The 12,657-nt window shown below is 32.4% G+C and overlaps 1 protein-coding gene across 2 annotated transcripts; it reads left to right on the forward strand.

The window, feature by feature from the left end:
- The first annotated feature begins 6,585 nt into the window (after positions 1-6,585).
- On the forward strand, positions 6,586-11,621 carry LOC107769507 (uncharacterized). Of its 2 annotated transcripts, none has more exons than XM_016588729.2 (4): positions 6,586-6,969; positions 8,858-8,961; positions 9,912-10,030; positions 10,989-11,621. In XM_016588729.2, exons 1-4 carry the CDS (start codon positions 6,717-6,719, stop codon positions 11,023-11,025), a joined length of 513 nt encoding a protein of 170 aa, XP_016444215.1. In that variant the 5' UTR covers positions 6,586-6,716; the 3' UTR covers positions 11,026-11,621. The 2 variants fall into 2 exon arrangements, with proteins under 2 accessions (XP_016444215.1, XP_016444214.1); XM_016588728.2 differs by lacking the exon at positions 10,989-11,621 and adding an exon at positions 10,405-10,657.
- The last annotated feature ends 1,036 nt before the right edge of the window (positions 11,622-12,657 follow it).

Genomic DNA, 12,657 nt, shown 5'->3' on the forward strand with positions numbered 1-12,657 from the left:
ACAGGGACGAAGATAATATATATATATATATATATATATATATATATATAGAAATTAAACTTAAATTGTTCACTTATACGCAATTTAGTATATTTTTTTATGATATTAACTTTATTACATCCTTTATATCAATCATTTCATCGTAATTCTTAATATAACTAGAATTATGATAATTATTTTTTATGAATTTGTTCAAAAAATAATAACCAGTTATATTATGCTCAATAACTTGTAATATTCAATCCAGCATATATGATATAATTAGTTAGAGAGTTAATTTTACATATCATGTTTTTGTAACGTTTAAAAAAATATAACTTTTAAATTAAAAATTATTTTTTCTTGTATTAATATTTTTAAAGTGTATTGAAAGAATTTCAAAGTTAAATAAGTGGCTATAAAATTTTCAGATAAATTTTCAAGTTAGTATATATCCAACTAAATCAACATTTATAAAATTTCCATCTAAATTTCAAGAACAAATCCCCAATTAAAACCATATCAATGAAATACCCAGATAAATTCACAAAAATAAGTTTTTAGCCAAACTCACACAAATAATCTTCAATTAATTTCTTAGGTAATAGATTTTCTAGGTAAATTCCAAAAACATATTTCCAGCTAAACTTGCAATAATAAAATTGTCAAGTAAATTTTTAAGAAATAATTCAAGCTAATATTGTAGCAACAAAGTTTCTAGGTAATTTTCTAACTAATAAAATACCCATATTGTTACACCTCATGTTTTCGTACGTAAAAGTATGCCATAAGCAAATTGGTGAAAGCTCGAAAATGAGATGTTACGTCCCGCATTTTTGTACGTTAAAGTTTCGTCGTAAGTTCGGGAATGAGATTATTTTGGGATTATAAGTATTATGATATTTCAAACAGAGATAAGTAAATTCGTGAAGGTGAGAGGGTAAGCAAATCGAAGAAAATAAATTTCGTCGAAGTTTGGCATTTTGGATAAAATACGACCCGAGCTAAAATACCCGGTATTTATGGACTAGTACCATACAAGGTACCACATGACCATGATAGTAAGGTGTAAAACGTGTATTAAAAGTGAGTGATATTTTAAGTAATTTGAGATAATTTTTAATTATGTGAATAATTAGGTAATTATTAGTTAACGAAAAATTAATAAATTAATCAAGTGATTAGTGGATAATTAATTCAAATAATTGGGATAACAATTACATCTCCCATGTGGCAGCAAACCCATCCAAAAATGGTGACCCATTAGTCACTATATTGTGTGGCAAGTCTTAAGAATGTTTGTCTTTTCCATTTAATAAAGGAAAGACACATATAACATGAGTCATATCCATTCTTAAGAGACATAAGTCACAAATCCATTCTGTTATGCATTCAAAACGTAATGTTTGTATGTTACAAACATAAGTCTCAAACGTAAGTCATATGCAAGATAGGATCTTTATCTTTCAAATAATGTGAGCTTGCATAAATAAATAACGTGAGCTTTCAAGAATTCAGTAACGTGATCTTTCATGGATCTTCAAGAATTCAAAAACGTAAGATTTAATACGAAGTTATACTACGTAATAGCAACGAAATTTGTGATTTTAAGGGAGTAAGAATAGCATGCATATTTTTCTCTACTTCGATCTGTCGTTACGTGTATGTCGCAAAAGATATGTGTTGGAAGGATTGTCAAGACAATCGACTCAGATATGTTAAGGCTATCCCTTCTTTCTTTTGGCATGGTCCAAATGATACAAATGAAACGTGCAAAATACGCAACTTCCATAAGTGACTCTATTCATAGAAATATTAGGGGTGTCTATATTCTTGATTCCCCATGTGAATTATTATTATATCTTCTGTTCATGGGTCTCAGAAAAATACGTATTTGATAAAATTTATCCGACAGACATATTATTTTTATGACATTCCGAGAAAATTTTATTAACGTATTTCTTAAGGCATATTATTTTATGACATTCCGAGAAAATATTATTAACGTATTTCTTATGCATTTTATGCATTTATACATATACATTGACCCATGACCAGATGACGTTATATACGCACCACCACCTGATCAGCTGGTATACGTTGATGATTTGCCCACAGTGGCTGAAATGATATGATGGGATACCCTCAGAGGCTTGATGATGCTATGAACGCATATACCTATGCATGGTATCACATTTATACGCATATGCATGACATTATAAAAATGAAATGACTCACAGAGCTATGCACACGTACATGTCGAGTCTTTTACTCCATGTTTCTCTCATGTCTATTATTTACTGAGTTTCATTCCTTACATACTCGGTACATTATTTGTACTGACGTCCCCTTTGCTTGGGGACGCTGCGTTTCATGCCCGCAGGTCTCGATCGACAGGTCGAGAGTCCTCCAAGTAGGCGATCAGCTCATCAGAAGATATTGATGCACTCCATTTGCTCCGGAGTTGCTTGTTTGGTCAGTATGATTTAGATGTGTATGGTTTGATATGGCGGGGCTCTGTCCCGACCTTTATGATAATTATGTACTCTTAGAGGCTCGTAGACATATGTCGTGTACGTGAAAGATTGTACGGTCTTGTCGGCCTATGTTTTGAGTTTATAAATGATGATGTTGGCCTATTAGGCCCGTATGTCACGTGTATATGATGATGTAATAAGAAAGATATGTTACGTTGGTACTCGGTTGAGTAAGGTACCGGGTGCCCGTCGCGACTCATCGGTTTGGGTCGTGACACATGTAAATCCTCAAGAATAATTCCCAGCTAAAATTGCAGCGATGAAATCTCCAAGTTAGTCCCTAGGTAATAAATTCTTCAGGTAAATCCCCAAGAAATAATCCCCAACTAATATATCACAACAAAATTCTCAGGTAATCTCCTAGGTAATAACATCCCCAGGTAAATCCCCAAGAAATAATCCCCAGCTAAAATCGCAACAACAAATTTCCAGGTAATTCCCTAGGTAATATAATTCTCATGTAAATCCCCAAGAAATAATCCCTAACTAAATCCGCAAGTAACATTACCTAGGGAAGTTCCTACGAAATCACAAAGGAACTAATTTTTTTTATATTTTTCATTATTTACCTGCAAAATTACCCACGGAAATGATATTTGGGGATTATTTTCCCAAATAAATCTCCAGGTAATATTTTGGCGCTAAATGGCGCCAAATACATTTGCGGATTTACCTGGAAAAATCGAATTGGCAGGTAAATATTTTAGAATCTAGGAATTATTAGATTTTCGCATCGAAAATTTGCAGGAATTATCAGTGGAAAAAATTCTCAGATAAAATTCCCATGTAATTTAAGGTTTTCTTGTAGTGTTTTATCAAACGGAAAATATTCAAAAGCTAAAACGCCGTAATAAGGTAACCAATTTTATACATTATTTTGCTAATTTTAGCTTATAAAAGATATTGTAAATATTCCTTTATTTCCACCCCCAAAACCTTTTAGTTTCACCAAGTCCTAAGAAGTTAGGGGTACGTAGTAGCCATCAAATTGTCTCAAGTAAATCCAAGGGGAGCGTAAATAGATGAAATTTCATACTCAAAAATTGCTTGTGATCATCTACTAATGGCACGTAATTATTATCATTTATTTTTCATATTATGTGTGTTAGTTTGACTAGACATAATTATTTAAGAATACATTTTCTTTTGAATTTTATGATTTTAACTTAAAAGGTATAACATACTAAAAATATTCTTTTAAATCTTATAATTTTAGGGATGCCATATCATTTTTATAAAAAAAGTTTCAAAAAGGATAACAATGAAAATATTGGTATTAAAACGAATTATTAAATATAGAGAGACAATCTTTTTAAAATAAATTACAAAGAAAAATAAACACACAAATTGAAACGGCTGAAATAAAACGTATTCTCTCTTTTTCATTTAGTTAGGCGCTACTTTCTTGCTAATTATTTTTAAAAATATTTTTACATTTAAAAGAAATTTAACTTTGTAATATAATTTTAAAACTAAAAAAGACGTAATTTAAAACCCTCCCTAGACCCTATTACATAGAAGTATATTGGGTATATTGTTGTTATAAAAGACTTAATTTAAAACGAGAAATTAATTTTGTTTTTCCACCGAAACGGAGGGAGCAATACGGTGCGCGACAAAACCGAAAAAGACAAAAAGATCTACAAGGGGTATGTCAGCGTGAGACGACAAGTTGGGTTTACCGCAAGTGAGGATAAGAATTAAGAAGTTAGTCCACCGGAAAACAATGGTAGCATTTGACAGGTTTGAAGCTAACGTGGGGAGTTTTTGCTTCCTCACTACTGCATGTCGAGTTGGCGTTTTCCTTATTACTACTACTTTTTGCATGTCCGAATGGCTACTACTTGCGTGCATGGCAGCCACGTCTCTTCCTCAAAGTTATTGCTTTTTTTTTTGTTTTCAATGAATACATATCTTAAGAGGTCGTTTGTAGGGTGGATAAGAATAATGATGAATATGATGTATTAAAGTATTAGTTATGCTGATATATTTTTTATCAATTATTTGATTTGATGTATTAAAATATTACGCAATTTTTAAAAAAATTATTTATTTATAAAAATACATAATCAGTCCATCACTTTATCTATTTTAAAAGAAATATATATTGGAGAATATTTTTATATAAAAAATATTTTTAAAAAATTATTTGATTTGTCTACATATATTAAAGTATAGAACTGAATATTTATTTATAAAAAAAAAATATGCTAAATATTTATTTATTTATTAGGTATATAATTTTATTTTTTACTTTTTAGGATTAATTTAAACTTGCATTAATATAATATCATATTTTAAAAATAATATCATATTTTAATCAAACATAAATTTTGAAGGACAATTTTATCTTTAACTAAGATAATGCATGCATTAAACTCATTGCATTGTTAATGCCATAGTTTCCTATGCATTAGTTATGCATAAGATAATATCAAATATGGTGTATAACTAATGTTTGTATAACTAATGCATAAGTTCAAAAAGTATATTAAACAAAGTATTATTAATATACAAAGCTAATACATGCATTATTTTATCTAATACATCTTACCAAAGCATTAAACTCATTACATTGTTAATACCATGGTTTCCTATGCATTAGTTATGCATAAGATAATATCAAATATGGTGTATAACTAATGTTTGTATAACTAATGCATAAGTTCAAAAAGTATATTAAATAAAGTATTATTAATATACAAAGCTAATACATATATTATTTTATCTAATGCATCTTATCAAACCCAATCTGCTATCCGAAAGAAAAGGGAATGGCTCGACTATCCCATCTAGCCAAGCCAAAAAAATAGATTAGATATAAATTTGATAAAATGAGTTAGAAAAAAAAAATTACTTAGGTTGACCCCTAAGTTCTTAAAAAATTGAGCCTGTGTATGGACTGTTAACTCAACCGGAGATGTTTGAAAAATTGAATTGGATGTTAATAGAAAACACTGGAAGGTCCAGACAAAATAACGAGTAAAAGACGCTCTAAAGTACTTCCTTATGTGTTTTTTTTTTTTTTTTTTTTTTAAATTTCTTTCAAAATAATTAATTTATATAGTATTTAATAACTCTTTAACTCTAATATTACACATGACATTAAAAAGACGATAATAAAGATATTTTGATATATGACACATAATTTTAATTTATGACCTCTAAACAAAGATAGAAGTAGCATTAGTGCAGGATGGATTTCCTCCCATATAGTTCTGGCTGAACTAAAAATCTTCCTTACTTTTGTTTTTTTAAATCCGTGTTCAATTAAATTAAGATTATAAATTAAAACGGAAAGAGTAGTATTTATTGATAAAATACCTATTTTTCGAGTTTAAGAAACTTGATATCTTATTTTAACGCTCAAATTTGGAAAGCATCTTAATTAAACCAAGGGATTGATCGAGCAACATATTTGTTACAGAAATCCCACTTAAAAGTTGCCGATGAGTAATTAGTCGACTTAAATTGGATTTAGTTTCTTTGACCTCCGGCCTAACCACGTACGTGTATAATTTTTTTTATTGAATTTTTCTCACAAAATTAAATACTTAGAAAGGCATGATAAGCTCAAAAAACAGTAATTTAATTATGTCTTCAAACAATATTTTTAATATTGTAACCATATACTTAAACCTAAATCTGACGAAAATATGCAACAAAGTTTATTTTAAATGTAAATATATGAAATGTCCATATGCATAACTTCTTACTTTTATACCCTCATTTCAGTTTTATGCGAACCTTTTTAGAGTGTCAAGAGTTAAACTAATTGATTTTTAGATAAATATGAACATAGAATTTTATAATTTTAAAAAATAAAATTTATATATTTAAAAATAATATTCAAATATTATAAGTTATAATAATTAATAATTTAAAATAAAAATATTTATAAAAAGTATGATAAAAATTAACTTTGTTTGACTCCCGTAAAAAATAGTAAGTAGGTTCCTGTAAAGGAATACGGAACGAGTAATTATTTGTACTACTCCTGCATTGTTATTATTTCCTGGACCCTGGTATTGAGTGTTTTTGTGTTTTTCTATTTAAGCCAACCAAGCATTTTACGCTCGAACTCGGGACAAAGTTGTCTCAAAGCAGGATATATAAAAGCTACCAAAAAGAAGAATACATAAAAGCTACCAAAGAGAAAAGAAAAGACCAACCGAACGAGAGAGAGAGACAGACGGTAAAATGGACGCAACAGCGGCAGTGACAAGTGCAGCTCCGGCAAGTGTGACGGAGGAGCAGCCACCGCACATGGCAGCAGCGGGGGAGACGAAGAGGAAGATGATAATGGTGGCTATGGACGAGAGCGAAGAGAGTTTCTATGCTCTCAATTGGGCATTGGATCACTTGCTCAACAATTCTGAAGAAGAAACCACTATTATCACTTTGATTAATGTCCAACCTCCTTTTAGCCCCTTGGTTTATCCTGCTGGACCAGGTATTCTCTATTTAATTTGTCTCATAATTCTATATTTATACATGTCCCAAAATGGTGGCTTATTTGGACAGAAAAACACCACACTTCTCTAACAAAATAATTAGTACCTGAAAAAGGATACTGCTAAAGAGAAAATATTCCTCTTTCCTCAAAAGAAAAAACAAATATGAAAGTGGGACGGAGACGATACTTGCGCTCGTACATTATTCATATGCTCTAAGAGGGCGCTTGGGTAAGTTTAAAAGCAGGTAAGATTATCTTTTAAATTTTTTTTATTTTTTTTTGGATTTTCTTATATTTAATAAACAATAAACAGCAGAGGTGCTTTTAATCCTTTTCAGCTAATTAAAATGTGACATTCCAACCTCTCCTTTTGAATTGGTATGTTTGACCAAGCATGAGAGTTGATATAACTATCTATGATGTGATGAAAGTTGAGTTTTGGCGAGGTCCAGATTGAAGATTCTGTCTAACACAATATATAGTGCTGCGATCTGCTAAAGAAAGACATAAAAAGGAATCCGTGAATTCTAGTCATCCCAAGCATTCTCTGTCTATGCCAAAGAGTCTCAATGTAAGGAGCCACTACTCCTCTCCCTTTAATTTGCTACCTCCTAGATGGTCTTATGGTCACTTTTTATTCTACTTGTTGCAAGGTTTGTTTGGATGTCTTCTCATAAAGTCAACCTCAACCCACTCAATATCTGAAGAGGATAGGCTTTTGGCCGTCGCAAAAACATCGAATTGTAGACTTGTGATCTCAGCATGAAGGGTTTTGGAAAAACAAATAATTGTGATAAGAAAACTATCACGGCAAAGGAGGACGTAGCATGCCATTGAGTGGGATTGGTACAGTAGTATAATCGCGAACGCATGACCGTATCCAAGTCTTACGTATGACTTCAGTAGTAGGGGGCTAGGCCAGCTTCAATTTTTCCGCTACCTTTGAGACCCAACCTGGCGATATGTCCATTTGTGTTGCCAAGAGTTTCGTGCATGGGCGGATTGTAAAGGGGAAGATAACATTAGTGCGTGAGACCCAAACAAATGGGTTCATTAGAATTAGTAACTTTGGCTCCTTGTATATCTGTTAAAAATGATTTCCAAGTACTTAATAAGTTAAATGATCAGTTGTGGTAGAAGTGAACCAAATCTTGGATTCGTGTCTAGTTTCGTGTGTGTATTAGAAAGGGTTTTGCTGAGGTCTCAAAGAGGTGGATTGAATTGCTTGTGCATAAGTTATGTTCATGCTTATACCAGAATTCTAGACTACCGGTATCTTCATCAAATAATAAGAATCACTTATGTAAGGAGAGAAGTTAACTTGCTCCAGCTGAATGTTACCCGTGAAATTCACATCAGTCTCTTCCTCCGCGTGGATTTTAGTCAATCCTTAATTTTCCTGTAGCACATTAGCTCTACGTGTGCTAACAGAAGATTTAATTGGCCATGATCTTTAATTACAAAAAGGATAAAAAATTAATTGAATTAAATATCTGTATCAATCAGCTAAAGTCGAAGAATCCAATTTGAAATTATGACGAAGAATATTTAAGGTATTTAATTGGCCATGATCTTTAATTACAAAAAGGATAAAAAGTTAATTGAATTAAATATCTGTATCAATCAGCTAAAGTCGAAGAATCCAATTTGAAATTATGAGGAAGAATATTTAAGGTATTTATTAAGCATAACTTCATTTATTATAGCAACAGATTGGAGACATATATATCATTAATCTCCCCCTCCCTTTAATTGAATTAAATTGAAAATGAGTTTCCTGTTTTGATAATTTTCTGCATGATCCGATCCATGCTTCATTTAATGGGAATTTGGGTACCTCAATCTGATCGTTACCCAATGATACTAACTCTGTTTATGTTCATAGTTGTTTTTGCAGCACCTACTATGGTAGAAGCCGTGAAAAAAGCACAACAAGAGAATGCAACTACAATACTGTCTCGGGCATTCCATATGTGCACACAAAAGAGGGTATCTTTAACGATTTCCTTGTCATTCTTAATTTCTTACTTAATTTTTTATAGGTTATTTATGTACATAAAAAAATAAACGAATTAGTCTGAACCAATATTTTGTAGAAAGCAAAATAAGTTGGAGGATGAGTCTAGTCTTTGAAACTAAAATTGTTTGAGGATGGGTCTAGCTAACTCATATTTTTGGAGATCGTTTGCTTTGCAGTATAAGAAAATGTAGCTCCTCAAAAACAAAAATAAAATAAAATAAAAAATTATACAACATTTGGTTTCAAGTGTGGAACTCTTCATTATTATTACACTGTATTATTACCATTTATTAGATTTCATTTTAAGATTGTATACTTAACACTGTCCTAACTTGTACGAGAATTCATGTATATTTTATGACGGTTAGATGTAGAATTGGAATAGATGTGTTAATGTATCATCATGAAGCTAGTTCTTCATGTTGCTAATCACAATTTGGGTATTATAAGCCATGTCTTATTATATTATAACGATTTGCTATATTGTTATTACTGTGTGGAAGATATATAAATATTTAATTTGTACACGTAGTTTGTGAATCATCACCTAATATGAATTGCACACTTATTGAGGAAATGCCATATATGCAATTCAAACGCAACCCTAGTGACCACAAAACACAATTGATTTGATAAGATAATAAACATATATACCAAATGTAATATATAGACCAAGCAATATCTGCTTATAATGACGTACAATTCATGGAGTAACAGAAAACACAAGCTATATATCAGGTAAAAATATTGACTAGTATTTAGCATTAATTTTTGCCCGTATTTGTTGATGGATGAGGATTTGGAAATATTTTATGCCATATAAATTGGCTGGTTTGAAATTTGAGTTGTTCTAGTTGGTATTTCTGTGACTCATCTTTAAATTAACCTTTGATTAAGTAAACACTTATGCTTGTTTCAGGTGAAGGCGGAGACTCTGATCCTTGAAGGGGACCCAAAAGATAAGATATGTCAAGCCGCTGATGAGTTGCACGTTGACCTTCTAGTGATGGGTAGCAGAGGGCTTGGCAAAATCAAAAGGTAATTTTTCTTTTTCCAAATAATAAATTATATTGTGAGACAAATAGCAGTGGCAGCACATAATTGAATATGCAGTTTCACTTGATTAGATATAGAGCGCTGCCTTTTACTGTCCGAAAGTCCTTGTCCAGTACGAAGAACAAATAAGGAAGACACAGAAAACGCAGGATATATATGTAGATTAATTCTTATTATTTACGAGGTGATTCTAAAGATACTTATATTATATAGCTTGACAAAATTTTAAATGAGGCAGACCCTGATACTAATGAAACATTCTTATTTCGTGATGTTTAAGTAAAAGGGTTGTATTCTTTTTGAATTGAACTGTGTAAGGTTAAACCTTTTACACAGTGCTTAAACTTGGCTTGCAGGGCTTTTCTGGGAAGTGTGAGTGACTATTGCGCTCATCATGTGCATTGCCCCATTCTCATTGTGAAGCCACCCAAGGCACCACACAAGTAGCTAATTAAGGATATATTGTATATAATGCATCAAGTCTTTTATTAGTTAAACAATGTTTTGTTGTGTTTGAATTACTTGTTCCACTTTAGTCCATGAAAATGTGTGTGAAATTTGAGACTCTAAAGTGATGTAACTAATGGTAAGAAATTGGTATTGCAGACATGATCACATTATTGTCTAATTAACGAAAATATGTGTTCTCTTTATTCATGGATGAGTTTGGGTAGAAGAAAATCTAATAGGCTTGTTCGGCCGGGTTCACTTAGTTGAGCACCGGTTGCGCTCTCCGAGTTCGGGGCATGATAGTTAGTTTTTGACACAGCTGATATTCAATCTACATTAGCTGAGCTCTCTACCCTACTCTAGTTCTAAGGCCGGTGCCCATGCCTACAAGCCTACTTTCTTCTTTGCGAGTCTCCCATACATTGGCGAGTCTCAACAACTGGATGCAGGGTTACTTCAAAGCTGTCTAAGATATATTGTATTGTTATAGGGAAGTCATCCACAAAGGCACCGCAGGATTCTACTGAGCTTGATGAGAAGCTGCCCAAGATTCTAGAAAACCAGAAGTTGATCATGGACACTCTGGCACAACATGGTTTAGTTATTGAGGACTTGACCAAAGAAGTGAAGAAGATGAGAAAGTCCCAAGCTAGCAAAAAGTTAGTGGATAATCTTAGGAGAGAGGTGACTTGGCTAGCTACAACTGGGGATTTACCATTTGATATACTGCTTGACCCAGACCAGTACGCCCCAGGTCCATCTGCACAGGTTGCACCACCTGGCTAGTCTTATGAGCCATGCCTTGTTGCCGACACTGCTGGCAGCGATGTATGCCACTCCCGCCACTCCCAGATATGATGATGATGATATACAGTTGGCTGAGCCAACATGATTTGATGTTGCTGGTGACAATGAGATGTCCAAGGATACTTAGGGAGTTCCTTCGCCCTCTCACTTTTCACTCTTGGTTTGTTAAGCATTAGGGACAATGCTTACTTTTATTCCGAGGGGGTGGAGTTTATTTGATACATTTGACACATTTGGATACATTTGAAATGTAATAATTGGATAATTTTATTTCTTTTTAGTTTATCTATCTTTAGTTAGTTATTGTTTTCATTAACTTCTTTAGTTGTTTACTTTGATTTTGGTTTTGTTAGTAGCTTGTTTTGATGTTAGTAGTTTTCATGTTCTTCGTAGTAGTATGGATAATAAACATTTGGTTTTCTTAATGCCACGCTTCTTTCCAATGGTTGTCTTTTGTGTGAACCGGGTGACTCTTCCCGAGGATTGATGGTGTGACAACTTTCTTAAGGGAATGACTCCGTTTTTGTGTTTAGGTAATAATAATAGTAGGAGTAATGAATAAAATCTCTAATCAAGTCATTCTCTAAAAAGAGTTATTCATGCTTCATTTGGCACCAACATACTTAACTATGTGCTTATGGTTTGAAATAAAGTTTTTGAAAAAACAAATAGTTCTAGTTAGTGACTTTGAGACTATATCCAATTTTATGATCTAGTTGCATGAGGGGTGAGGTGATTTTTCATTGCTAGTCCAAGTATTTGTGTGAATGGTCTAGAAATTGCTCCAAATGTGCTTCAAGGCGAAATCCTAAGTTTGATTGGTTTGTAAGATTATTGTAGGTTTTCCTTGGTCTGTTCGAGCCTTCTCTTTCCAAACAATGCTTGTTATTCCTTGTCAACCCCTTTGAGCCTTTAGCCTTTCTTAATTGGTAGCCACACTACAAGCCTTTACCCATTTTGTTGTAATCCTTTCTTGGTACCCGGACCTTCCTTAACACTCTTATGAACTAAGTGGCGTAAGGCATAAGTTTGGGGGGAGAGTTGAGGAATTTGAAAGAGGTATCAAGGCACCAAAAAGAGAAAATAAATGATCTCTATGAAAAGAGAAGGCAAGAAAAGAAAAGAACAAAAAAAAATACGAAAAAGAGAATAAAAAGGAAGTTGAAATAAAAAAGAGACAACTATCTCTAGTATGAGCATCAAGGGAGAAAAAGAATGAAATGAACAAGAAAGAGTGATGTCAAGTCTCTCTTGCCCCCATGAAAATGGAAATGCCTCTAATAGTTAGTAAATGTGAGCCAAGAAATGAAAATGTGGAGTGCTTAAGGAAGGGTGTAACCACTTATCACATA

The sequence above is a fragment of the Nicotiana tabacum genome, chromosome 19 (genome assembly GCF_000715075.1).
Source record: "Nicotiana tabacum cultivar K326 chromosome 19, ASM71507v2, whole genome shotgun sequence".
Taxonomy (NCBI): Eukaryota; Viridiplantae; Streptophyta; class Magnoliopsida; order Solanales; family Solanaceae; genus Nicotiana; species Nicotiana tabacum.

What these genes read in the sequence shown, in the direction of transcription:
- LOC107769507 (XM_016588728.2), top strand. Translation starts at nt 6,717, where the DNA reads ATGGACGCAACAGCGGCAGTGACAAGTGCAGCTCCGGCAAGTGTGACG. An exon ending in GGTTTATCCTGCTGGACCAG is followed by an intron (nt 6,970 to 8,857) that starts GTATTCTCTATT and finishes TTATGTTCATAG; the next exon opens with TTGTTTTTGCAGCACCTACT. An exon ending in GGGCTTGGCAAAATCAAAAG is followed by an intron (nt 10,031 to 10,404) that starts GTAATTTTTCTT and finishes CTTGGCTTGCAG; the next exon opens with GGCTTTTCTGGGAAGTGTGA.